A 26,765-nucleotide genomic window follows, 5' to 3' on the forward strand; every position below is an offset into this window, starting at 1 on the left:
ATATTTATTATCTAGCGCCTTCGAGCCCTCGAGGTGTCCGTTAGCTTTTGCCTTATAGTTTATCAAAGCGTGGATTATGCACTAGGGTGCACAATGCTCATTGTGCACCCAAAAAGAACATACCATTTGTATAAAAGAACACGAACTTTTTTCAACAACTTTTCTACTTTAAATTGAAGAACGTGTAAATTTATATTTATAAAAGAACAAAGGTTATAAGTAAAAGAACATATAGTAAATGAACATCTACACCTAAGTAAAATAACATACACTTTTTAAATTTAAATTTGAAAAAAGGAATCTTTAGTTGCAAAATTTAAGGAAGCAAATAACAATAATTTTTAAAATTTAAACTTTATAAATTATAAAACGACGTAGTTTAGAAAAGGGTGCACCACGCTCTACATACACTTGAGTGCGTGTACTTATTTGCGATAGTTTATACCCCAAATAAAAACTTAACAGGAAAAGACTTCTCTTTCTTTTTGTTAAAAAATGACTTCTCTTTCTTTTTGTTAGAAAATGACTTCTCTTTCTGTTTGTTAAAAAATGACTTCTGTCCTATAGGCTATAATGATACATAAGCAATTTTCTTTTGTCTGTATTTTTCTACTTAAGCAATTATATTATTTTATATAAATATAAGTAAATAAATAGAAAATTATTTTTATTATCTAGTGCCTTCGAGGCGTCCGTTAGCTTTTGCCTTATAGATACCCCAAATAAAAATTTAACAGGAAAAGACTTCTCTTTCTTTTTGTTAAAAAATGACTTCTCATTCTTTTTGTTAAAAAATGACTTATGTGCTATAGACTAGTGATACATAAGCAATTTTCTTTTGTCTGGATTTTTCTACTTAGTTTATGTGTGATAATTTTATCTCCAGTATTTTTTTGAGGGGATAATTTTATCACTATAATTCGACTAAAAGGACAACATATAGAACATTATTGGTCGTTGGCATATATTTTCTTCCACTTTGCTTCTCTACACTCATGTACTTTTCCCACCCTCTTTCTTATTATTATTATTATTATTATTATTATTATTCAACATTTACATATGTTTCTTTGAGCTTAAATAATTTAAAGTTGATTGGCGAGGGGAGAAGCTTGGCGTTTGGTTTTGAAGCAAATCAATCGAGGACGCAGAAATTGTCAAAAAAAAAAAAAAAAGGTCCTACCGAGATTTGAACTCGGGTTACTGGATTCAGAGTCCAATGTCCTAACCGCTAGACCATAGGACCAACTTGTTGTTAATATGAACGCGATTTTTATTTTGTCTTCTGACAGGGCAGTGCAACAAGACTTATTTATCTCCTCACCAAGTAAATGAAGCAATATACCCACATTCTACTTATTTATTAATAAATAAAAATGATATCAAATTTAAATTTTCTCAATTATCGATGAGTAATTTAAAAAAAAAATAGAATGATATTTTTCATATATATGAGACATTTGCTTAACTTTTGCATGTCTTCTAAAAATTTATATTATACTTAGCTGATTGAAAGTTGGATACTTCTTGAGAAGATAAGCAAAAGCTGAAGAGTTTGTCTAGTAAGAGACCGCTTACTTTTAAATTAAAATTAGGCAATGGTTAGTCCAATATTAAAAAGAAAATTAGCCCAATAGTAACTAGGATAATTTCTTTCAGTGACTACTTTAATTCATTTAGTAACTAGGTATACTTTTATATTAAAATTAGCCTGTCTCTATCAATAATTTTTAAAGCTGAATTGTTGATATCAAATTTTTCAAAAAAGAAAATATAGAGGACTTTGGATTTCATATTGTAGTGGTACACTGGTACTCCACGATGATGTATCATTGGAGACCTTTTTTGGCTACCTTGTCTTATCTTATTGATACAAAGTAAATATTAATTGGTTGTTTTCTTTTGCTTATAAATAAGCACCAATAAAATGAAGTAGAAAATAAATTTGAATATCTATGGCATGTCTCGGTTATATGTTGAAAAAATTATATACTTTCATCTTCTTCAGTCTCTCCACCATTGTTTTGTGATTTTAAAAATCCGTTAGAGGGATGATTTACACATTGTAAACGTTTCAAGCTAATTCAATTTGTTAAATTTGTTGTTAGAACTAGGAAAATGGGTCTGATATAATTTTGTTTTACGTTACGGCAACGACTAAAGGTAAATATTTCAGTTACATACCCAATTTGAGATTATAAGACAAGTGAAGATATTTCTAAAACAAAAAGGAATTGAAACTCTAAAAAAGGAGAGTACATATTACAAACTTCCATCAAACCCAAAGTTACCCCAAGAAAAAATGATCAATTTCTCAGTACAAACAATGTTCCTACGCACATTACAAATCGTCTGCAAATACATAAATTAGAAGTTAATATAAAAAGCCTTGGCTATCAAATGTAACAACTCGGAACAAACACTACATACACGTTGACAGAAAAGAGAAATATTATATATACCGACTGAACTCCAAAAAATTTCATTCAATTGTAACTCCAAAAAATTTCTGTGGTCTGACACTAAACATGCTAAACTATACAAGGCAGTATCGCATGCTCACAAAAGCATGGTCATTTGACCAATAACTGAAAAATGAATCAATTCTATCCTATACTCTATATCCTATATTCTTCAAGGAGCCAATTTATCTACTCTGTCCATTGATGTCATCTATTGTCAGGGATTCTTCTTGATACTAAGGAAAGAAAGCACTGATGTTAGTTGACAAATATATCATATTCAAGTGACACTACTGAACTCATGCCATAAATAGGTATGTCAAATCCTGCACTGTAAGACGACTCTGACGACTGCCCTTTTCGTCTTCACCAAAGGCAGACGCCACAAGCTCTCTCTTCTTTTGCTGCACAACAAAGAGTTAACGGCATTAATAGAAGATTGATTTTTGTTCACTAAGCGTGTCTAATATTTCATATAACTATTGTTTGCACAAATCATGAATTTATAAAGCTGAAATAATCTCACAATATAGTAGATTACCTTGAAAAAGAGGGGAAACAAAAAAAAACATACAAGCCAAACCATAGATTTCAATCAATGTTGAATCTAGGAATTCTATCACAATCGCTAAGCCTTCGATAACTAGATTAATGTTCAATCTAGGAATTCTGTCACAATCCCTAAACCGCCATTATCTTAGATCTTCACACCCAACCCACCAACCCCCCCCCCCCCCCCCCAATATTAAAAAGGCAAAAGATCTAGAGCCTCTTCACAAAATTATATAGAACCATTGGGAGTGGATTAGTTAAAGAGCAAGAAGAGAAGAGCCTCTCTAAGTATAAGTAAATGCCTGCAGGAACGATCTGAACAACGGTAAAGCTTCAGTTCGTTCATCAGAAGGTCATCCTGCTTTAGTCAATCAATGCACAGAGGTGCCTCTTTAGTAAGCACTATTCTTCCTATAGGGTACGACCAAGACACATCTTTATGGACAAGGGATCAGGATGATTCCTATTCAGTATTCACCATGTAATAGATAAAGGTTAGTTTTTCAAGTTTCACCTATAGGGAGGACATGCAAGTATCCTCACCATAACCAACACATCGCTCTCAGAGAAGCAAGGAAAGGGGATAATAAAAACAACTCTTAAGAGATCCTCCACAAGCAATAACAAAAGCCTGGCAAGTAAAGATTCCAGGAGAAAGCAAGTTGGCTAGGCGGAAAAACCAGTTAGCAGATCTATGTCAGATACATTGATTTGCCATGAGTGACTTGATTTACTGAAGAACACAGCTTACAAACAGCAAACCAATTTCGAAGGTCAGTATCCATCTTCCAGAAAATATGAAAGAAGATGTACACCCTAAACATCACAAGGCTCGTTTTACACAACACTAAATTTCCATATAAGCAACATAACCAGCAGGTAACTATAACATTTTATGCGAAAAACAAAAAAAGATCCAAAAAAAAGCACCGGAATGCCAGACATGAAACGGAGAAGACGGGAGGGAGAGATATACACAAGAAAACAACGTCAAACACACAAATAAGAAGCAAATACAGAAAAATGAATCTGATTCGTGGAAAGAGTTCTAAAGTGTTGCTTTGTAAAATGCGTCCACGCCAAAAAGACGCTGAATATCAAATAAACTAAATACCTGAAGAGCTAAGATCCGATCTTCAACTGTATCTTTCACAGTCAGTCTCACTACAGTAACAGGACGAGTCTGTCCAATACGATGTGCCCTGTCAATTGCTTGGTCCTCAGTGGTAGGGTTCCACCAAAGATCCAAAAGAAGAACATGACAAGCTGCCACCATATTTAGCCCAAGACTTGCCGCCTTTAATGACATTATCATAACAGTTACCTGTAAGGATTGGACAAATAGATAAATTAAGTATTGGCCTGATAGATTACTAAACCCGATTCTAAAGAGTCGAAAAGAATGCAGTCCTATTGACAACAAAAAGTCATGGGTTATGATAAGTCCACATGTAATCATGAGGAAAAGCTCTGCTTTTCACTGGAAAGTTCTAAAAGAAGATTATCGTCAATTTTAGAGTTAAATGGTATGCAAATTTTCAAAAATAGAACGCGGGGGAGGGGGGGGGGGGGATATGATTATAAAAAGATGCAAATAGTTGCAAACCTCTGGAAGAGTGTTAAAATCTCGCACTGCTTTATCTCGGGCAGCAACAGACATAGTACCATCCAGCCGCCTGTACTGAATAGAAGACTCCTTCAGACAATCTTCAAGCAGATCCAACATCCGTGTCCACTGAGAGAAGACAATTGCTTTCTCCTTAATGTCAGACATTCCATTACCCAAACCATTGGTGGCACTAGAGCTTTCAGTATCAGCTTCACAAGGGGAAGGATCAGATTTGTCCAAGATGGCATCAGTAACAGTCGGTAGCATTGAAACATTATTAGGAAGAGAAATATGAGGTTTTGACAGTGAACGGAGGACTTCAAGAGCTGCCTTAATTTTAGACGACTCAAATCGACTAGGCGGCCGAGGTTCGATCAACTCTCTTTGGTCAGAGGATGCAGCAGCAGAGCATTGAGAGGTGTCATGACAAACCTGATCAGACATGCAGCTGTTCAGTGTGCCTTTGGAGAAGACAGAGGATGCATTGAGCTCTGATTTGCAGTTTGTAGCAGGACACACGTTGTCATCACCTGTAAGACGCTCAGAAATGCACTGATTGCAGAATACATGACCACAGATGCTAACAACAGCATCCTCAGGAGGATCCTGCAGAGGTATGAGTAATTAGTGACATCAACAACTAACATCCATGCTAGACGCTTGATCCAACTATTAAAAATAAACCATATTGACTTAGTTCGTTATAATCAAGAGTCGAAAGAATTATCCAAGAAAAACATTCATAGGACCTGCAACAAAGATAGACCTTATAAAAGATGCAATAGTTAAATATCTAAACTATTGTAATAACCAGGAATTTGGTTAATAACCACATAAATCAAGCAATAAAATAATAATTCATTTATACCATTATAGCATTAACAAAAAGCTTTGACTCTCAGAATATGAATAATCATATTATACCAACTTCCGACCAATATTCAAAAATATACAGCACAGGACCCATATGTTCAGTCAGCGGATAGTGAGTGCAAAGGTAAAACAGAAGAGGAAGACTACCTTAAGCTTCTGGAGCATTAACCAGCTATTATCTGTGAGTTCAAAGAGGTATTTCTTAGAAGATCGCCCCATCATTATCTTTTTGATTAGCCATTGATGGAAAATTTCAGTACATTGGATCTTTTAAGGTAAGTAATCAGACAGTCAACAATAACCCGTTCAACTAGCATATGGAGGATAAATATCACGAGACAGGATATTCTGCTGACACTAAGTGCAATTCGAAGGAAATTATATGGTAGCTTTACAAAATCAATATGAAGCTATGCAGCTAGAAAAGTAATCCCTGAAACTTTAGTAAAAACGGATAGTATTTTCACTTTCTAGCTTTTTCATCTTTAGCTTCTAGCAACTGGGCGTCTTCCCCTATATGATGAGCTGTAGGAAACCGAGGTGATTATTGTCTCTCAAAATTAAAAAACAGAATCAAGGAAAGCTGCTTACCAAACATGTCATCAGCCATCCCAGCAAAGAACATGAAAAATGCCCTAGACTAAACAATACACATCTACACCAGAAGAGAAAGCTATATAGGTCACCAGAGGTTCCTTAAGATACCTGAACTAGAGCATAAGTGTCAAGCACGGATATCTGTCGAAGTGTCTGACTCAATTAAAAAAAACACGGTCGCGGTCGCGTTTGCGGAAACGGTCGCGTCGTCGCGGGAACGGCTTTTAACGGGGAAATGAACGTTTCGCGGCCGACGGGGGGTGAATTTTTTAAAAAAAATCACATTAACATGTTTTAACCTTATTTGCATTTTTTTAGTTTATAAAGCATTATTACAACATAAATAATCAAATCTAATAATATCATGTTTCCTCAACTATATAATTAAATCCTACAAAAATTTGGCCAATGTTCAAAAAGAACGGATGTAATGGAGATAAAAGTGTTCTAACGCGGCGAGTTCGTGTAACGGAACGGACAACGCGGCGAGAAGTATGTAAATTTTATTATGGCGTTCCGTAACGGGATTTCGCGGAACGGCAAATCCAAAATCCGTTACAGAACGGCCGTTCTGTAACGGAACGGGAGAGTTTTAATTCCCTGGTCTGACGATCCATGGCCAACAATTTACGGACAAAAAAGGACATTGGACATGGGTACAGAGATATAGCAAATGATCAACACTTTTAAGTCGCGACAAAACCTACTTGTTTCTTTCAGACAAATGACCTCACAATATAACATCTAATAATGGTCATAGTAAACTATTGTATAAAAAAATTGCAACGAAATTCCACAACTTACCTTGCATATGCCACAAATTGCCAGACAAGCTTCCAGACAACTCAAAAGAGAGATCAGCTGTTCCCGGGGTAGCTTCTTTGCTGTATGAATGGAAGACTTGAAAACAGCACTAGAATCATAGCCTTGAACAAGAAAGGGATGATCGCATGCTTGCCGAAGTCGTAAGAGCATCAATAATATGTTAACATAATTTTGTTTAACAGTTCCAGAGTCTGCATAAGCCTGGGTAGAGGGAAAGAAAACAAAAATACACCATCAGAAATATGATAAAAAAAAAAAAAAACACATGAAACATGATGAAAAGGCTAAATCAGATGCAACTTCAATTTCTAATAATGACACGCTAACAATTGTACTTCCTCCATTCTAAAATAAATGAAATGCTACTCTCAAAAAGCTCTCACATAAAAGAGGGAAGGCGTTTCATTTATTTCATACAGAGGAAGTATTACACTTCCAGGCAAGAAAATCCTTCAATACTTGCATTCTAGGCCTATTTCCTTACACAGAGCTATGAATAAAATCAGCATATTAATGTTGAAACATTGTTTTAAAATGATTTTTTTTTTTGTAAAAAAAATAAAAGAACAATCATTGCAAGAAGTAACCTGGTGACATTGGAGGACCAGGAGTCCAAGAAATCTTTTCCAAACACATGTGCCACTAACACAATGAATATTGTTCCAAGAAACACCTCGAAGCATGTGATCGAGAACATGAAGAGGCCTAACACAAAACGTATGACACTGACACGATGAAGAGATATTTTCTGCACATGCTCACCACAACAGTACACAAGAAGGAATGCTTCAAGATTATACATCCCTCGTTCATCAAAATAACGTAAAAGTTTGCTGGCACTTCAGAATAGAGCTCATAGCTAGACATTCAATCCTCACAATCTTACAATGCATAAGCAAACTGTCATCGCTGTTATTCAACGAATAACAACATAAACGAAACACCTTAATGATGATAACTAATTAATGTAGCAACAACTGCGAACCAGTCATCTCAATACATTCCGCCATGTCATGCCACATTGTCACCTTAGTTTGGAATTCAGTTTAGACTTTAAAAGAATAGGCAAGCCTCTTCATAAAGCTCGTTTTGTAGCAGAAACTTCAATAGAAGTAATACCAATTTGTCTTCTCATTAAAGGTGTGTTCTCTTCACCTGAAGTTTGCTAAACTTCTCTTACGTGAATTTATTGAAGTTTATTTATGAATTATTATAACTAATCTGAGCATATTGGAACTTATCTGCGCTATTTTCCTGAAACTTATATCTTAAATGTGAAGGGAGTGCACCCTAACCCCTCTTATCTCTTATTAAGTTCTTCTCAGTTAAAGCATCAGCTAGCAATTTAATAGCAACTTTGAGCTTTATTTGCTGTAGCCATGCGTTTACTCAAGTAATTACTGTCACGTTAACCAATCTTAGAAGCATGCAAACATTTGGTGGCAAGTCTTTTTGAAGGAGAGACTGTTGTGATTCAAAAATACATGGAGTGCAAGGAATGTTCATATAGCATATGTTCATATAGCAAGACATGTTACAGACAAGTGAAGTAGATCTCTGAAAGTAGACCTACTTGAAATTGTGCACGAGAATCAGTCTCCAGCTTGTTGTAGAAATCCCTTTCATCCTCTGAAAAATCCACTTTCTTCAGCTTTACGGATTTAGGTGGTAAGTTTATGATTGGTTTCCCATCCAGAAGTGTACCTAGAGGAAATAAAAGACATTCAAATTGCTGAGAATAGGGGGGAAAGGAGCATGCAATATTATGAATACATAACAGAATTCAACCAAAAAAATTTACACCATCAGCTGACAGAAGATCAGCTGAAAATGGCCATTACTGCAAATAGAAGACAAACTACAGTAGTCCACATAAAGCTGGCAGAAAGGATCGATACAGCCAAAACGGATTGCCACACAATCACCATCGAATCTCTAAATTGAACTTTGAAAAGATAATACCCTGCTATATCCCACCTATTTTATTTGCAGGCTGTAAAGACCTCTTGAAATTTTGACAGAAGATCAGCTGAAAATGGCCATAACTGCTAATAGAAGACAAACTATAGTCTAGAGTCCATATAAAACTGGCAGAAAGGATAAATACAGCCAAAACGAGTTGCCACACAATCACCATCGAATCTCTAAATTGAACATTGAAAAGATAATACCCTGTTATCTCCCACCATTTTTATTTGCACCGTAAAAACCTCTTGAAAATTTTGACATGTTATTTACTGTTTTATCGTAACACCTATTCCCTATTTCTTGCATGTGGTACTAGAGAAATGAGAAGTAAATTCCTATAGAAAAAATATTCTGCAACATGCATGGGTTGACAACTTTGACCTCCCTTCTAGATCATTTGGAAGTCAAAAACTCCTAAAGCAAAGTATATTTGCTTGAGCAGCCACAAAGGAGAACATCCCTACTCCCTAGAGAAAAAAGCTAAAAAGGATTTTAGGCCTGGAGTAATAGTCATTGCAAACTTGATGACAAGCCAGTCAGTAACCTCCTATGTTTTAGACCTTGGTGCCCTTTTCAGGGCCTTTTTTTATGGAACTCGAGTTTATCAGATGTTGGGAATTGGGATAGTTCCAGAGATGAGGTTACAATATAAGTAAATTGCAGAGTATTAAACATGTTACTCAAGCTTAATTGGTGGTGAACACCAAAAAAGAAATCCCTGTAACAACAAGCATTTAGTTCAACTTTTAAAGATCTTGCATGATTGGAATTAAGCACTTCAGCATGAGTATCAGTTATCTTCCCGTTACTTTGTAAATAAGACCATTTATAGCTAGATATATCAAAGGCTTTCCTTGTTGTTTATAGGTCATCCGTCATACGATTAAAGAGAGCAGTAAAAATATTCGAGGCATCATATTTTTTGACACCCAGCTGGCCAGCCCTCCTTGTATACAGGTAAAGACCCTTTGCTGTCTTACTGTCCTTTCTATATAATCCGTAAATAACTACCCAAAATAGTTTTCTTAAACATATTAATACAGTGGCTTTTCGCAATAGACAATAGCAAGCAATTTCTCAGCTGTAGATTGGAACTGTCAATTCAATTTATCATACAGTCCACAAGGTCTTATTAGTTGCATATACGAGCCAGCATAATGATTTTAGTCCTAAGGCCAAATGTAAACAGATGCTAAGCAAGGAGGATAATATTAATCCAAAATATAATATGCAAAATTGGTACATATATGTTGCTTGATGAGAAATTAATTGATGTTACAGAAGAGAAATTACAAGAAATGACAAAGCCTAAGTAAACAAGGTACATGACATCTAAACCTTCTAATAATGTGAAGCTAGATTTGATAATATGTTAATTATGACTTTTATGTTCTAATAAATTTGATGCGAAAAAACAATATACAAGTAAAGGAGAAAATTAGTTGAAATGATCACATGACGGCTAACCTTTCGTGCGACGTAACATGATATTCTTCAAAACAGCTTGTAGCTTCTGGTATCCTCTAGACGGATTTTTACTGATTTGATTCTTAACCATGGAACAGAAAGAATTGTAGATAGAATAAGGATCATATTTGAGAAATCGGAAATAACTATACAGATCATCTACTGCATTTTGTATAGGCGTCCCCGACAAGCACCACCGACGTTTAGCACGAAGACCCCAGCAGGCCTGGGCTACTCGAGTCCTGTGATTCTTGATGCTCTGGGCCTCATCAAGTACAACTCTAAACCACCCCACCCTTGCAAGAGGGTGAACAACAGAATCAACCAACATATTGTCCATTCCTCTTTTAGAACGTCTTTTATCAGATGTTGAAGAGTGCTTTCTTTTCTTGGTGGACTGAATCGGTACATCTTCAACCTCTGATTTTCGTCCATCATTACCACCTTTAAGAACCACAGGCTGCTTTGGGACCTCCATGCTTACAATTGAATATGTTGTAAGCACCACATCATATTTGGCCAGTTCATAGGGATCCTTTATCCGATTACTCCCATGATAAACACATACAGAAAGATTAGCCTCACTAGCGACCTTATTACAGAGCTCTTCCGCCCACTGCCTAAGCACACTAGTAGGACACACTACAAGGGTCCCAGCAGAAGGCCGACCCCTTACTGAAAAAGGTGTTACTCTATTTCCTATCTGCTTGTCATCCTCCTCTTCCAAATCCAGTGTTTCAGGCTCCCCTTGTTCCTTTTCCATCAAAGTTCCAGCAGTACGCCTTTCTGTCAAAATCAATGCAATTGTCGACACTGTTTTCCCAAGCCCCTGTTTAAAACAAATAATTTTCAGTAAACCAGCTCATACACTTTCTTTAACTTCCATCCGAAGAAACAGTACCTGATCATCTGCCAAAATTCCTCCGGAGCAATGCAAGCTGTTTGTTTCTTTTTGCACCATCCAGGACAAAGCGATTCGCTGCAGGGTATACAATCAAAAAATCACAACCATACTGAAAAAGGAAGGATACTAGACAAGGAAGGGATGACCAAAATCAAATTATTCAGCTAGCAGATAAATCTAACGTAAGAGAGACTACAAACATCTCTATTTCTCTGAAACTCCATTATAACACTCTGCTAGCTGCCACCAAATATAGTTCAAAAAAATAGATTTAGTTCCCCAAAGAGAACAAAAAGACGAGCAAGAATGCAAGGAGAGAAAAAGTAAATCAAGTATGTTGGGTATGAAAATAGACAATAAATTTAGCCTGCAAAATACAAATTAAAAAACAAGCAATGAAGACCATAAGTTAAGAGAAAAAATTCACTTGACTACAAATTTAATACACTTCCTCGAATTTTTTTACTTTGCATCATTTTCCTAAATTGGAAAAGTCATATTACTTGCATCATTTCCTACTATTGTAAATTCTACACTTTCAACTTCCCAATATTCCCCTAAGTGGAACATTCTTATATTCTAAGGAAATAATAGCCATCCCACCTAAGGCCACCTTCTCTCTCCTCTATATTATTAAAGAATAAAGAGATTAGTTGTTGGGACCAGAAATCTCTTTCCAAGCTTTTACTTAATTATTCTACCAGTCGTAGATGATGCAAGCATAAAAAAGATGGAAGTATAATATTTAGTTCAATGTAGCACCAACTATATGATACTAACATAATTGGAATGCAAAAATGTATGCTACCTCTTCCAAACTCAATTTGAGCCATCATGTTAACCCTCACCTAAAGTGGTTTCAATTCTATTGCCTATAGGAGAACACAAGGAAAGTAAAAATGAATTAACGGAATTAACAATCAAAAGTCAACATAGAGGCAAGCGCATGGAGTAGACAGTAAGTAGGCTTGGTAACCTTTTCAAATAAAAATGCAACTGAGATAGAAACAACATATTGCAGTCATCAGGCTTGATACATATAAAAACTGCAACTCACAAGTTACAAGATCTTCACTCTTAGTGTTATCAATGTCAAATGAAAATGTTGGAACGGAGAGATGGAAACGGGTTTATGTGATTGAGAAAAACAATTTGAATTGATTGGAAAAATTGCTTTAGAGCACACTGAACTGGAAAGTGGGCACTGGAAGACAAACGTGAGTACGCGTCTCTCAGGTATTCAGACAAACCCCTTTCATCAGTACTCAATCTTCAAAAATAACACACGGTATAAACGCTAACCTGGTGTCTCAAAAGAGGAACTGCTAAGGTGCCATCTGGTGGAGTAGCCTCTGACTTTGGTTGTGAGAGATCCTGTGATAAGCATAAATTAGAAAAGGTAGAAGAGAAAGACCAAGTCTTTTAGATTGCCCTATCAAGGAACTGTAAAACTATCGACATACCAAACACATTAACTGAATTTTAATGTGGACAATTAAAAAAACAAAGAGAATCCATATTTTAGTGATCAATTTTATTTCATTTGCTGTGTAAGTGTGCACAAGCAAACAGATCTTATCAGCACCTGCAGAAGAAATTATGTATAAAACATAAAAATCTTATAGGCAGTAATTTTTTTTGTGGTCAAAGCAACATGCATATCAATCCTTAGATAAATAAAGGATTACAAGAACAAAAAGAGTTTACACAAACCGAGACAATTAAGATAATGATTCCAACTTCCAAATTCAAGTATCAACAAGCAAAATCAACAGCATAAGGTAACCTAAAGCAAATAATCATCAAGAGGCCCAAAGGGGAGTCCAAATATCAACAACAAAAAAGGGCACATCTTTCTATCCACAATGCATCAATAGTGATATCAAATTCTAATAGGCAATGGCTATAAATTAGTCTCATACAAAACAAAAGCAAGTCTCAAACAGGCAAATATTACCTGCACTAGAGATTGAAAAATTAAACGTTCATCAGTTGCTTTCGATTTTGCTCCATTAGCGCCCATTAGATGAAGAGGTTTGATGGAGGTCGAACACTCTGGAATAAATGGTGTGCGCTGTAGGGTAACAGGCTTTCCATGAGCAGGGAAAGGGCAAATTCGTGCAGGTCCACTCATAGTTTCAATTATGCACAAATCATTGCTGTCATCAATATCACTCCGGCCATCTGACAGACAAGTCTGGCTTGCCTCTAGAGTACCTTCCAGTAAATTAGGCTTTACAGTGGCAGGTTGAGACTTGGCATATTCTTCTTCAGAATTGTAATATGAGCTGTCAAATTTGACAAATAGATCTGCAGGAGATAGTTGATCATCCAAGAGCTGCTCATTTGAATATTTTCTGTCACTAGCAGGACTATGGCAATATAAAGCAGGACCACCAGCTACACGGCCAGCATACTGAACTTCAGCAGAACTGAGGAACTTCCCAGCACCAGAACCAAAAGAAAATCCACCTAAACAACCTTCTTTGTTTGCTTCAGAAGACTTGTACTCAAAGCCATTAAGTAAAAGCATTCTGTTCTTCTCTATATCATTGGGATCAAGTGTTTGCTTCAGACATGACTCGCTCTTCGGTCTCCAATAATATGGCTCAGCTGAAGTCTCATCTGTCGTCGTACTACTACTACTATTGTCGAAAGTATTTATGGTGTCAGCGTGTTGAACAAGATGATTACTGTAGAAAATTGATTCAGTCCCCTTGCCATCAAAAAAATCATACATACGAACTTCTGAAGCTGGGACATCAGCTGCTCGTACTTGAGCTTCTGAAGCTCTCTTGGTATCCAAATATTGCTGAGACGATTGATAATTATCTATATCACTCTTCATGTTACCCCTCATTCCTTCATTTGTTGACACCATGTCACAGTTTACACCATCAAGGAAATTTTGATCAGGTCTCGAAGACAATTTATATATGCTCATCCAATCCTGTGTTAATGGAAAGCATTCTGTCTCAGAAAAGTTGGGCAATGGACATATATTAGCTGCACCATTACTCATTCTAAATGATGTGTCTTCAGCTCCACTTAGAGTCATATCTGGAGGAGACATATTAGGATTCTGCACCCGAGCCTCCACTGTCTCAGCACTATTTTCACTTGCAGCCCCATAATCTACAGAATTCGAACTTGATATATTGATATAATTTGTCAACGAGAAATCCACAACTATGAAAGGGGTAAAAGACATAGAACCAGTTGGTATTTTAAGCAATTTAAACAAATATTCACCGAAAAAAGGTTAAGAAGTGTTAAGAACGGCATAAACGGATGTCTGTCAGCATAAGCACGGGTGTGTGCATGTCTATACATGAATGGAATATGGATACACACACACTCACACGCATACACCAGATGGCTCTTTGCAATATGAGTAATGTAGTTTTCTCCCAAATTTTACTAAGACTACTATGGGGCTCACTATATACTCCCTCTAGTTTTTTTAATCTATGCACTTACCTTTTTCGTATGTTTTTTTTCAATCTACACACTGTTATTTTTCTATTCATGGTAACATGCCCCATCTACTCCGTCCTCTCGTTCCACCCATGTCATCCACTTTTTGATATTTTAACCCAGTTATCAATTTCTCTCTCTCTCGATTTTCAGTTTCTCTCCACCTTTTCAGTTTCTCTCATACTTTTGTACTTTCTCCTTGATCCTCCCCGAAAGTGAAGTAAGTAAACTAAAAAGAAACAGAGGGACAACTGTGACAAAAAGCAGCTAATATCACATATAACTTTTTTGGTAAACTATATCACACTTACTTCCCCACCAATTACCATAACAAAGGTAAAGCAACCTGAGTATCAATCTGAAACAAAATAAAGATGTAAAACAATACTAGAGTTTGCAAATCTTTATACAACATCACCCCTGAATGACAAGTTCTGCATTCAAAAAAAACAGGCCAAGCCCGTAATAACCAATCATGATCTCCTCCATTTTTCTTGAAAAGAAAAAAGGCAGGTCATGAAGCACAGAAATAATGAGAAGAAAAAGAAAAAATCTCTATCATCCAATGATCTTTTATGTTGTTCACGAGAGCATGAAGAAGATCCAAAAAAAATCATAATTAAGGATGCTTTTACAAAAATTCATGAAATATTGGTTTAGTAGAATAAGGCAAACAACAAAAACATCAATGCTCAAACAAACACCAAGTAAAATTTTGTTTCAAAGCTCATCAGAACTTCCACCAGCTGACATTTGCACAAATTGCTATACTGACCAGGTGTTGCTTATATAAAAGTGGCCACTGCCTAGCTTCTTCTCAATTGAAAAGCTCATAAACCACAGAATGCTTAAAAGCACACTCAAACACATCGAAAAGTTGTCTCACTTACAAACTAATTTGCACCAAATTTGAATTACACGTGCACTCATCTTGATCATATTTTGGAGCTTACAAGTTGAGCAGCTTACCTGTTAGAAAGTGTGCATCCATATGATTGTCAATATGTATTGCTGACCTGCTCTCCTGGGTATTGTCACTTGGTGGATAAAATGAATTGACCTGCATAGCAGCTCAAGATTTAATTAAGGAACTATCATTATAAAAATCATAATAAAACGGAGAAGTGGATGCTCAAGAGGATAGGAGAATAATAACTGCCACTTAACCTTGATAACAATGTCAAACAAGATAACTTGGAAAAAGATATTTACGAAAACTTCAGCAAAAACTAATTAGGTTCTTGGAAGTTTTCCAATTGATTTGCTTTTAATCTTTCGATTCTCCAGAAGAAAAAAATTAAGAGTTTGAACCTTGATAATTCAAATCAAATTTGAATGTCAAACATGCAAATGTACTTCCTGAATACCTCATGAAAAGTTATTTCAACAAATAGTGTCGTTATAATTCTTAACTATACTATAAGAATTATTAACAGTCAAAGTGTGTCCTTGAGAACCATAACAAATTGAAATAATGAACACAAATCTGAATAGAGGAAGTTGTTAGATAGCAACGCCACATCAGAGCTATTTATGACTACATTAAGCTTTTAATTGTTAGTTCACTTGAAGAAACTTGAATCTAAAATTTACAACTCTTACTCAAGTAAATCTAATAGGACTAATTACAAGGTCATTTCATAAAATCATTTGAGTAAAAGTTCGCTTGATGCAGAGGGATTTCACTCAATTAAAAACGAAACTTGATAAGACAGAATAAGTGTCAGCATAAAGAACCAAATGTCCTTTCAATTATAGGGACAAAGTAAAGATCCTGTTCAAAAGGTTCTAACTTCAAAGGTAGCAAAACCGATTAACTTTCACCAAAAAAACTACCAACAAAAAGAGGCACTAACAGAAAATAGTACAAACCCAGATAAAGAATTCAAAACCGACAGGCGACAGAACTAAAATATTACATCAACTTCATCAGTATAGCAAACCGAATCTGCTCACTAGGTACTCAAGCTTGGCTCACAGGCTCAGACAAACCACAATACAGTGAGCTCAAGCTCAATTCAAAACATTGACAAGTCAAGCTGAGCCAGCTTGAGATTGGGTTGCAAAGCATGTGAAGTTGTGAGCCCCTCGAATATCATTATTAATTGATAATTCAACATGACAATTTTCTAATAAACTGTTGCAATTTGTGATGCGTTAATGATATGAAAAGAATAAATCAGTCACAACTAATGAGCAATAGCATAAATCTCAGACTTATAAGCATATCTATGTATCAACAAAAGTTAGCAATTATAATGATCAATGACGTAACCTTAATAAAGTATTGCTTGGCTGGACATACTCAAGCTTGAGTTGAGTTATAACCCATACTCAACCCATAATTCCCAAGCGCAACAACCGCTCAAGCTCAGCTATGGGCTATTTCTAGTGTAGCCAAGCTAAAGTTCCCTTACGCTCTAATTCTTTTTTCTTTTGGAAGGATATCTCAATATTAGCCCTACAGATGGGTAAATAAGCTAAGTGCCTGAAATACCTACTATATATACATGCCACCACAATTCATCGAAGCTGTAATCAAGTATAATTAAAAACAGGGAAATTAATCTGCTCACTAGAGCAGGAGAATACAACTACAGTTCTTATCAGCAGTTCTATCAAAGGCAAAGGCAAGCTAAACATGATGAAACTTCCTTCACTCATTTACTTTCAGCTAAAACAGGACATATGTGACCGAAAGTGAAAGTTTGAAGGTATGTCTGGTTCGTCGTGAAAAGGAAAATCAAATGGAACAGAATTAGATAGAAGAATGGAATTAATTTTACAAATTGCGTTTATTTTATTAACATATTTGACTCACTAAACTTTTTAACCATCACACCTCTCACCCCATTCTAATACCATCATCATTCTTTCCCTTCCCTCCCCCCATCCAAACATTAACATGCCTTTTCCTTCGCCACAAAACAACACACACTGCCGCATAGGTATCAGATTATTCCAGATGACATAGCCATGGGTGGACAGGTTGAGCACTAGTGGCCAGATCAAACACAGTTGTGTCAGTGCAGTTCCTTGATGTGGCCAATCTACTTACCAGATAACTCCAGAACATAACTTAAGAATTAACGTTCCTTCAGGATTCAGATGACTCTCCCCCCCCCCCCCTTACTTCTACTGAGCTCACTTGATCTAGTTTAAGAAAGCAATTTTTCTGAGTGGTGGTTTAGCTGGGGTTTTTGCAGAGGTGGTTGCTATGGACTATGGTGGTTCTGCCTTCTGAATCCTTTGCGATTCGATTTTAATACCCCTAGTGGAGTTATGTTTTCATTTGGTGGCTCAAGTAAAGGAAACAACAACAAAAAACGGAAACATTATTTTACAAAAGTAATTATGATAACAAACATAAAGAGACACTGGTGTCTTTTTTGTTACAAATTTAATGGCTATAGATATTCTCACAAAAAAAAAACCCCATATAGTCAATCCATTAAAATATTCATCCATGCATTCACAAAAGTTAAAGCAACATTAAGACATCATTATCAGACCATAAAGCATTAAAACAAGCATCAAAGAAAACTATTAATAGACGGTTAATCTAGGATAGATCTGTCGTTTCCATCTGAAAGGAAGCCCCACAAAATTTCATATGCAGATCTAAAGTATCCGGATTAATCGAAGGTTAAATAAGCCAAAAAAAACAAAATCATTTTCTTCTCTATCTATTTCATACCAATTACCTAACCACAACAAAGAAAAAATCAAGGCAGCGTATATGTGCAAATTAGATATTCTAGTATAGCTCGTTAAGTTCAAATCACATTTACAACAAACATTTATGCACAATATGCACAAAAATGGCATGACACAAAATCTAAATACCACAAGTCTGAAGGGACTATAAACCTGTGTTTCAATCATCCCAAAACAGACAACCACATAACTAATTTCATAATACATACTAAACTTTATCAAATCCTCACCTTCATCAGCCAGATGCACCAATTGACCAAGTGAGGGTGACAGAGAAAGGAAAAACAACTTCCACCTATAAATTTGTGTACTAAGTTATTTGATGGGAACCACCCTCTAGGCTAAAGTTGGTCTTTACATAGGATACGTTACCAGAGCACGTCCCCAATTGGAAAAAAATCTCGATGGCAGATTGCCATATCTGAAATGGGCTCATATAAAAAATGCCCAAATCTCAAAAGTAACGTCAAAGTAACCTCATACAGCCTAGTCATGTGACTCTCCTGCAATAACTATATGAGACCAGAAACTTACTACAAGCTATGTTTGGCAACACTAGCTGAAAAGCCATAAATGGAGTTAAAACTGATAATTTAGCTGAACCAGATAAGGTAGCCAGACTTTTTCAATTGCAGTTAATAATCTATATATTTCCTCATTTAAAGATTTCTATGAATAAAAGAGTACTTTAATTGTGTGCAAACACCCATCTTAGACAATTTTTCCCGCTGAATACCTAAGAAAAGAGGGCATTTGTTTTGTAGAGTACTTCCTCCGTTTCAAAATGCATTACACTTCTTGACTTTTCCGCTATTCACGCACTTTCATTTCACCATGTTTTGTGATTTTTTCATATGGAAAAATATAGTCATGTGAGATCTTGTTAGATTTGTCTCGATATATACTTTCCACATGTCAACTTTTTATAATTTTTATATGTAGAGAATTAGCAATATTAGTAGTTGAAGTATTGTGTTGGTAAGAAGAATGGCAGCACATGCAACAATAAACATAACAAATAAACTTTGATTAGGGAAACAAAAACTATATAAAGCATAGTGATATGACGAGTAGAGTTGGGTTAGAAGTTGGGGATAAGACAAAATTAAAAATTAGTCGATTTAGATTCAAATGCTTCTATTTTTACATCTCAACTTAAGTCACGTTAATCACCTTAAATAATAATACCGCTGCTGCTTGCAAAACATAACTAGAAATTTTGTTTTAAGGTGCCAAAAATGTGTTGCCAGACGCAGCCTAAGGCTCTGTTTGGCAACACATTTAAGTCACCTTAAATGAGTAGGTGCTAAAAGTTTAAGTCACCTAAAATAAATAGTCGTGTTCGGGATAAGAGCTTAAATAAAATTTAAGCTCAAAAATTAACTGAAATTGAGTTGCTATCAAATATAGCATCTCAATTTAAGGTGCTGAAATTCTCAACTACCTTATCACTTCAACTCCTTTCAGCTACCTATCAGTTTCAGCTCTATTCCAGCTTATTTTCCCAAACACAGCCTTAAGGGTTTGCAATTCTTGAATTTTTTTACTTATTTCATCTATTCCATGATCGAAACGGGGGGGATACACATTACACCACGATTTTGAATCCGAAGAGAAATTTCAAGAAATGGCGGAACTATTCACTCTATCAATAACCGAGCCGGATGTGGTGTATCATAAGGGATTTGCCTTTTCTATTGATTCCAGCGGATTAGATCATAAACAATTTTTGAATACAGAGGACTGTATTAGACATAAAAAAACAGCCTCTATATAGCACTCTATTAGACATAAAAAAACAGCCTCTTCTTAATACAGAGTACCAACACACTCTATATATCTCAGCTCTCAAACTCAGCCCAACACAAAAACATCTCAAATGGCACTAAGTTATAGCTATGTACTCCCTTCACTTTCCTTAAAACCTATTACTTTAGCCGGTGCTTTTTAAAAAATATAAGCCGCCTCGAAAAACAATCAAATCCATTTTCACTAAATTTAAGAAAATCCTTTAAAATAGATGTGATTATGCAATTTAACTTTCACACACATAGCGTGCATATAAAACTAGTGCTTCAATATGGAAATGGGTATGGAACAGGGTTACCTAATTCGCCCCTACCCCCCGCGAATCATGTTTCGATTCGTCCGTTCCGAAACGCCATTCGTTCGCGCACCAAATCGGTAGGGAACGCGACTTAGATCGTTAAAATTGGCGTTCCAAATGGTGGGTAGAGATTTCGAGATTTAGGGTTTGAATAAACCCTAATTTTGTTAATTGAAGGGGAAACATAACAAAATTTGTGCTTTAATTATGGGGCTTTTGATAGGAATTTAAAATCGAGTTGATTGAAGTGTTTAGGGTTACCTATTTTCCTCCGGCTGTCTTCTCCTCATCTGGTGGCTGCGGTGGTTGTGGGCGCCTTGAGGTGTTTTTGTTTTTTTTTTACGGGTAGGCAAGAGGTTAAAGATGGATGTTCATCTTCATGAACTTTTATTAGGCAATGCAATGAGTGTTTTGGTTGATAGAGACTTGGTGGTTCTTGATATTAGAGAAAGTGGAAATGAATGAGTGAGGAAAATGAAGGGTGAGGATTAGTCTAGAGAATGTTACTATATACTCACCATTCATTTTTCTCACCATTCACTGTATTAAGATTTTTTTTTAGAGAATTAGGGTACATGGGAAAAATAAGAACAATAACTTACTATTTCAAGTTTCAACCTTTCTTCCTTTCCCCATAATTAAAGAGCCAGGTTTTGGGTTAATTATCATTTGTTTATTGTGGCATTGTAATTGATTCTCAAACTTCTTTTTTTTTAACGACTGAATATTATAAAAAAAACTATAGTCAAAATGAGTGCCTATTTTTTATCATTATTAGTGCGTATTATGTTCCATCGAATTATGTTCCTAAAATCTGTTCCGAAAAAAAATCCCATCGCGATCCAAATTCTTTCGACTAGCGAATCGCGTTCCCGTTCCCGTTCCGCGATCCAAGGCGATCCGCGAATTAGGTAACCCTGGTATGGAAACGCAATTCACTACCAAATATGGTAAAAAATTAGTCCAAAAGAGTACCATTTATCATGTACCAAGTCACAAATTTAAGACGTTTGCATAGGGATGAATGATATAGTACCCAAATCAGATACTCGATACCCCAGAGATGGATACATACATTAAACACTTCATTATAAGGCAAAAAAAATATGCAAAATGTCTAAAATTGCCAAATCTGACACTTGGACAAATTCCCAATGTCCGATCCTAGTAATAATCAAGTCTAAAGAACATAGTTTTCAACCTACCTTCTAACCCTTATCTACATGGTATCACTGATGTGATAAATTAAAATAAGACTAAAGCAAAGGTGGATATATATTTAGTAGGAAAAGACGAGGAATATACTCAAAACCAGAAGAATCCTGAACAAAAAAAAAAGTAATGTATAATATGAATAAGAGATTTTTATACCATATACAACACACCAAAGAAAAGGGACATAACATTAATTATAATACGTTTGAAGCACACCTTGTGGTGAAGCCAGAAATAGCCAAAACCTACTTGATATCACCAAATCAGCAAGCTCGTTTAAGGCCACAAAATGGTCACCCCTCTACCGCTGCTATCACTCTGTCTAAATTAATTGCTATTTGCTACGAACCACTTTTGGCACAATTATATTAGAAAAGTATAAAGGTAGAGCAAAAGAAGATGTGGATAAATGTAGGGCCAACTACAGAGAAAACACAGAAAGCAAAAGATTGCCAACAAGGATATGGGGAAAATATGGCAATTACTTCGGAATCAGAGTAATTAATTTTCAATTTTTGCGAACCTTGCCCTGATAGCTGGTCACATGTGTAGAACGAACTAAGGCATTTGCCATGGTCTAAAAGATATTTTAGGAGCTCATAAAGGCCCGTTTATTGGACATATATGAGATCTTAACAACACCATGGCATGCTTAATTATCTTTTAAGTTGTAAAAAAAAGGGTTTCATTCCAATAATAAGTTTTCCCCGCTGTTTTACCTATTTTGTATTCTCATTAGCTAACTCTATCAACCAACATTGTTAAGGAAACACAAGACCGGGGGTTCAACTCCATAAATCATGTTTCACTATTTCACTCCCTCCAATGCACTTATATTATCAACGCTTGCAAATGAGCTGATCTCCAACATCAAAAATAATAATATTAGTAATAATAATCCCAAAGAACAAATGGTTACCAAATGCCTAAATTATTGAATCTAGAATATATATTGTCTTCATCATCCTTCAGAAATGGTACATCCTAGGCTATAATATTCCATATATCTCGGCAATATTTTCAGTAACATTCTCCCAAACTCTGCATACCATCTCTAATCTAATTTCAGAAGTGAAGGGTCCCTGATTCTTAACAGCAGCCAAGGTGCAAAACCTGCTTTACTTGAAATCAATTCCAGCTATGAAGAGGTACATATACCACAAATTTGCACTGAGTGATTCAATCACGCATATAACATCACAATATCAGTTAAAGCTAACCCCTGAACCTATTAATATAACTGTGAATTAATGCATTCAGTCAGCTCTTTACAAGATTCCCAACAGGCCACCTTGACAACTTAATCTTTTTTCTTTTTTTGGAATGTCAGATACACTGACGAACTAGAAAATCTTCTCTTAAGACTAAACCCTAACTGGTATAAGACCACCAAGTCATTTCAATTGATCTACTAAAAAAGTATAACCATGGGCTTTCCACTCGAAACTCTAGCAGCTATTATACCCTTGTGTAGCTTTATTTCTCCTCTCTAAATCATATAAACCCTTAATATAAAGAAAAAGAACTTGCAATCCCAAATACTTCAAAACCACTCCAAAAAATTTGCATTTCCACCAATCACATTCCCAACAACTCACAATTACTCATCACACAACCAGTCTCCGTAGGCAATTGATTAAATTCCTACCGCGCCAATTCGATCAACTCAAATTCACATGTAATGAAGCCAATGCAAGTATGCAACAACTCTGCTTCTAAAGCATTCTCAGCCAAAATCGACATCGTTGTTGCCATTAAATGACGAGTCAGAGCAACACAGACGAGTACAGCCTTAACCCCCATCCCCAAATTGCAAATACTCCAACCAACAAACTCATAACTAAACCCCAAACAGCAGTAAATAGTCAAATTACAAGTTGTTCAACAATAATAAATCAAAAAAACAAACAATTTTCTCAATTTCAACCAAAAAGACTCAAACATTTTACAAGCTTTAAGTTCTCTACACTACTAAACACTACAATTGAATTACAAAAAAAACACAATCATACCGGCAATTCAGGTTGATCGGTAACATCTTCATTAAGAATACTGTAGAAATCATCAGCATCAATCCCAAATCCATCATCATCATAATCAACAACAGCATCATCATAACCATCACGAAACATACCACCACCACCATCAACATCATCATGATTATTCATCATCATACCAAAATTAAAACCCTCCTGCTCCGCCGCCATCATCATCGGAGAAAAAACACACATACACACATATTCAAATTCAAAATCAATTGTAATCGAAAAACCACAAATTAAGATTTTCCTCCATAAAATATGACGCGTAGTGAAAGATCCTTATGGTAGGATAGAGAAAATTAGGGGAAAAAAGGGGGAAATTTCGTAGGGGTTTCGAGAAATTTGAAGAGATGAGAGAGAGAGAGAAAGATAGACTTTTTCTTTGCTTTAACTTTTTTTTTATTTGCGGTAAGTGGGAAAAAAAGAAGAAAAGAGATTTAAAAATGTGAGGAGAGAGAAAAAGGAGCGTAAGTTAAGGAATTAGAAGGCGAATAAGAGGACTGTTTGGTTTTGGCAGGAGTTTTTTCTACGTTTAATCGGAGAAATTATGTACTGTCTCTGACTGCAAGTGATGTGAAGTGATTGCCAGTCAATAGTCGTCTTTTTTTAGATTTTGGCATTGTTTTGTCATGTACATACACACACTATATTGGAAAAAGGATAAAGATTTCACGTGAACTTTTCTTCGGTGTTTTTATTTTTATTGTAATTTGGGTAGTGTGTGGGGGAAGGTATGTATGAGTGTTTGACCCGTGTGTAAACCAAGTGGGTGTCGGTTTAGAAGAGTTTTAAAGTGTTTGAAAAGCCCATTTGCCCATGCTTCTAGAGAATACTAGTATTACATGCACGCAATGTGTGCGATAATGTGTGATGACAAATGAAGTAGAAAATAAAATTAATTGGATAGAAACTGTCTTTATATTTTATTTTCTCAAAAATTTATATTCAGTTTAAATGTCCTACTTCTCCTTTTTTTCATTCAAATGAAACAGTTAGTTATTCTCTATTTCTTTTTCTTTTTTTTCCTTTTTCTATTTTTTGATGTCCCTCATGTGTTGCCTTATATAATAGAGATTAAGTTTGAACTTGCACCTAATGAGAGAGTGCTAATTTTGAAGAGATAGAGTAAAGTTTTATTCTTATTTTAATGGTATCCCTTTGTAAAATTAATTTTATGCCCTTCACTTATCAAAAAAATGCTTATTTTAAATATTCAATTCCTTTTTGATCCACAATTATGTGTAATAAGGAAAAGTTAAGATTGTCTAACTTATAGTAAGATGTAATGTACGCATGAAACCTTTCCCAAAAAAATTAAGCTTAAAAAGATTAATTTTCGATTGAAAATTAAACTGATATAGCTAAAGCAATTCAAAACAATTACAAAAGAAGAACTTAGAAAGTTTCTTTCTACATAAATTTTAATTGCACACAATTTCAAAGAACATACACTAACAATCCATAAACCTAGGATAATCTCACCTTTTTATGTTTTGGCTTTTATAATTATCTTATGTGTCGATTAGGATAATTTAGCATTTTATTTATTTAAAGGATCGTACTAATCGTTTGTGTCAGTTGGGATAATCCATCTCATCATTTTATTTTTATGTTAGAAATATGTTATGATTATTAAATATATATTATATAAAAATATGTTCGTAATTCAAATATATTAAAGAAAATAGGCTTATACCATCCAATTTCTCAATGTAATATTACGCAATAAGTTACACATATCACTAGTAGAATAAATGCTATTTGCTGCACTGATATTGCTGCGGTTTTACCTATACGCAGCAATATAACACGTAAAAAATAATAAAAAATAGAAAATGACAATATTGTTGCGGTTCCCGCCAAAAACCGTAGCAATATTGTTCAACGGATAAATTTTGAAAAACATGTGGGGCCCATAACAGCTAATATTGCTGCGGTTTCCACGTAAGACCGCAGCAATATATTAAAAAACTATTTTTTTAATATATTGTTGCGGTTCCAACGTGGCAACCGCAGCATTATTAGCTGTATATGTTGTTTTAAACATATTTCGGCCCAGTTAGGGTTTGTTTCCCTCTCTCCCTCTCATTACCTGTCCTCAGCCGTTTCTCCTCATTCTCCCCCTCTTTCTCCTCACTAGGGTTTTCGCCCTCTCTCCTCTCTCTCTTCGGTCGCCCTCTCTCTCCTCTTCGGCGCTGCTTTCGCCCTCTGACTCCTTAAACCGTCTTCTCTCCTCTCTATCGTTCTCTCTCGTCGCCTTCGAAGCAACTATCGGTCCATTCTTGTTTTTGCTGTATAATTCTTCCCCGAGTTCTGGGTTCGAAGCATCGTGTTCGTTCGAAGCAGACCGACGAAGGTGCGTGTCTTCTCTCTCGTCGCTTAAACCGTCTTCTCTCCTCTCTATATGTGCGTGGTCGTTCGAAGCAGACCGACGAAGGTGGTGCGTGCGAGCGAGGGTGTGAAGGCGAGCATCGTGTTCGAGTGCTGGGCGAGCGAGCGTCGTTCGTGGCTCGTGGTCGTCGGCCTTCGTCGTTCGTGGCTCGCTGGATTTCGCCGGCCTTTGTCGCTCGTGAAGCGCGCCACCACCATGGATGAGAAGCAAAGTTCATGCTGTTCAGTTTTATCAGATGGCTTGGGTTGAGAAGCTTGGTTTGCATCAAAGTCGTTCACACTTTTCTTTTTGTTTTTTTTTTTTTTAATTATCTGTAATTCAATAATTGTATTTGTTTTTAGATCTGTAATTCAGTAATTGTAAAATTTTGCGTGAGTTAAAATATTCATAAACTTTCTCTTGAATATCTCTGTATTTTCCTCTCATATAAGCTGATAAAACTTCTGTTTTTACCTATGAGTTAACAGATCTTTGTGGGTAAGATCTTTATGGGCCTTGAGTAATGAAAAAAAAAAAATTTTTTTACCTGTCATGCATATATTGCTGCGGTTTCGGGGA

General features: G+C 35.7%; 1 protein-coding gene and 1 non-coding gene across 3 annotated transcripts; both read right to left on the reverse strand.

Annotated features, from left to right (window-relative positions):
• Window positions 1–1,174: 1,174 nt before the first annotated feature.
• Window positions 1,175–1,246, reverse strand: TRNAQ-CUG (transfer RNA glutamine (anticodon CUG)). The gene has a single exon. It is a non-coding gene; the product is annotated as a tRNA-Gln (tRNA).
• Window positions 1,247–2,337: 1,091 nt separating this feature from the next.
• On the reverse strand, window positions 2,338–24,419 carry LOC104900772 (helicase-like transcription factor CHR28). Of its 2 annotated transcripts, XM_010688277.4 has the most exons (11): window positions 23,786–24,419; window positions 15,704–15,794; window positions 13,215–14,392; window positions 12,560–12,631; window positions 11,255–11,332; window positions 10,354–11,182; window positions 8,492–8,622; window positions 6,898–7,119; window positions 4,621–5,229; window positions 4,129–4,338; window positions 2,338–2,866 (listed from the first exon to the last, which is right to left on the reverse strand). In XM_010688277.4, exons 1-11 carry the CDS (start codon window positions 24,002–24,004, stop codon window positions 2,762–2,764), a joined length of 3,744 nt encoding a protein of 1,247 aa, XP_010686579.2. In that variant the 5' UTR covers window positions 24,005–24,419; the 3' UTR covers window positions 2,338–2,761. The 2 variants fall into 2 exon arrangements, with proteins under 2 accessions (XP_010686579.2, XP_048491130.1); XM_048635173.1 differs by lacking the exon at window positions 23,786–24,419 and having other exon boundaries at window positions 13,215–14,406.
• Between the last annotated feature and the right edge of the window lie 2,346 nt (window positions 24,420–26,765).

The sequence above is a fragment of the Beta vulgaris genome, chromosome 8, assembly GCF_026745355.1.
Source record: "Beta vulgaris subsp. vulgaris cultivar EL10 chromosome 8, EL10.2, whole genome shotgun sequence".
Classification (NCBI taxonomy): Eukaryota; Viridiplantae; Streptophyta; class Magnoliopsida; order Caryophyllales; family Amaranthaceae; genus Beta; species Beta vulgaris.

Bases quoted from the DNA above. Each gene is read 5' to 3' on its own strand.
- LOC104900772 (XM_010688277.4), bottom strand. From the start codon at position 24,004: ATGTGTGTTTTTTCTCCGATGATGATGGCGGCGGAGCAGGAGGGTTTT. The intron at 11,333-12,559 runs GTTAGCGTTTAT...TATACCCTGCAG, and splicing joins TTCCTCTTTTGAGACACCAG to CGAATCGCTTTGTCCTGGAT. The intron at 7,120-8,491 runs GTAGGTCTACTT...CCCTCTACCCAG, and splicing joins ATTCTCGTGCACAATTTCAA to GCTTATGCAGACTCTGGAAC.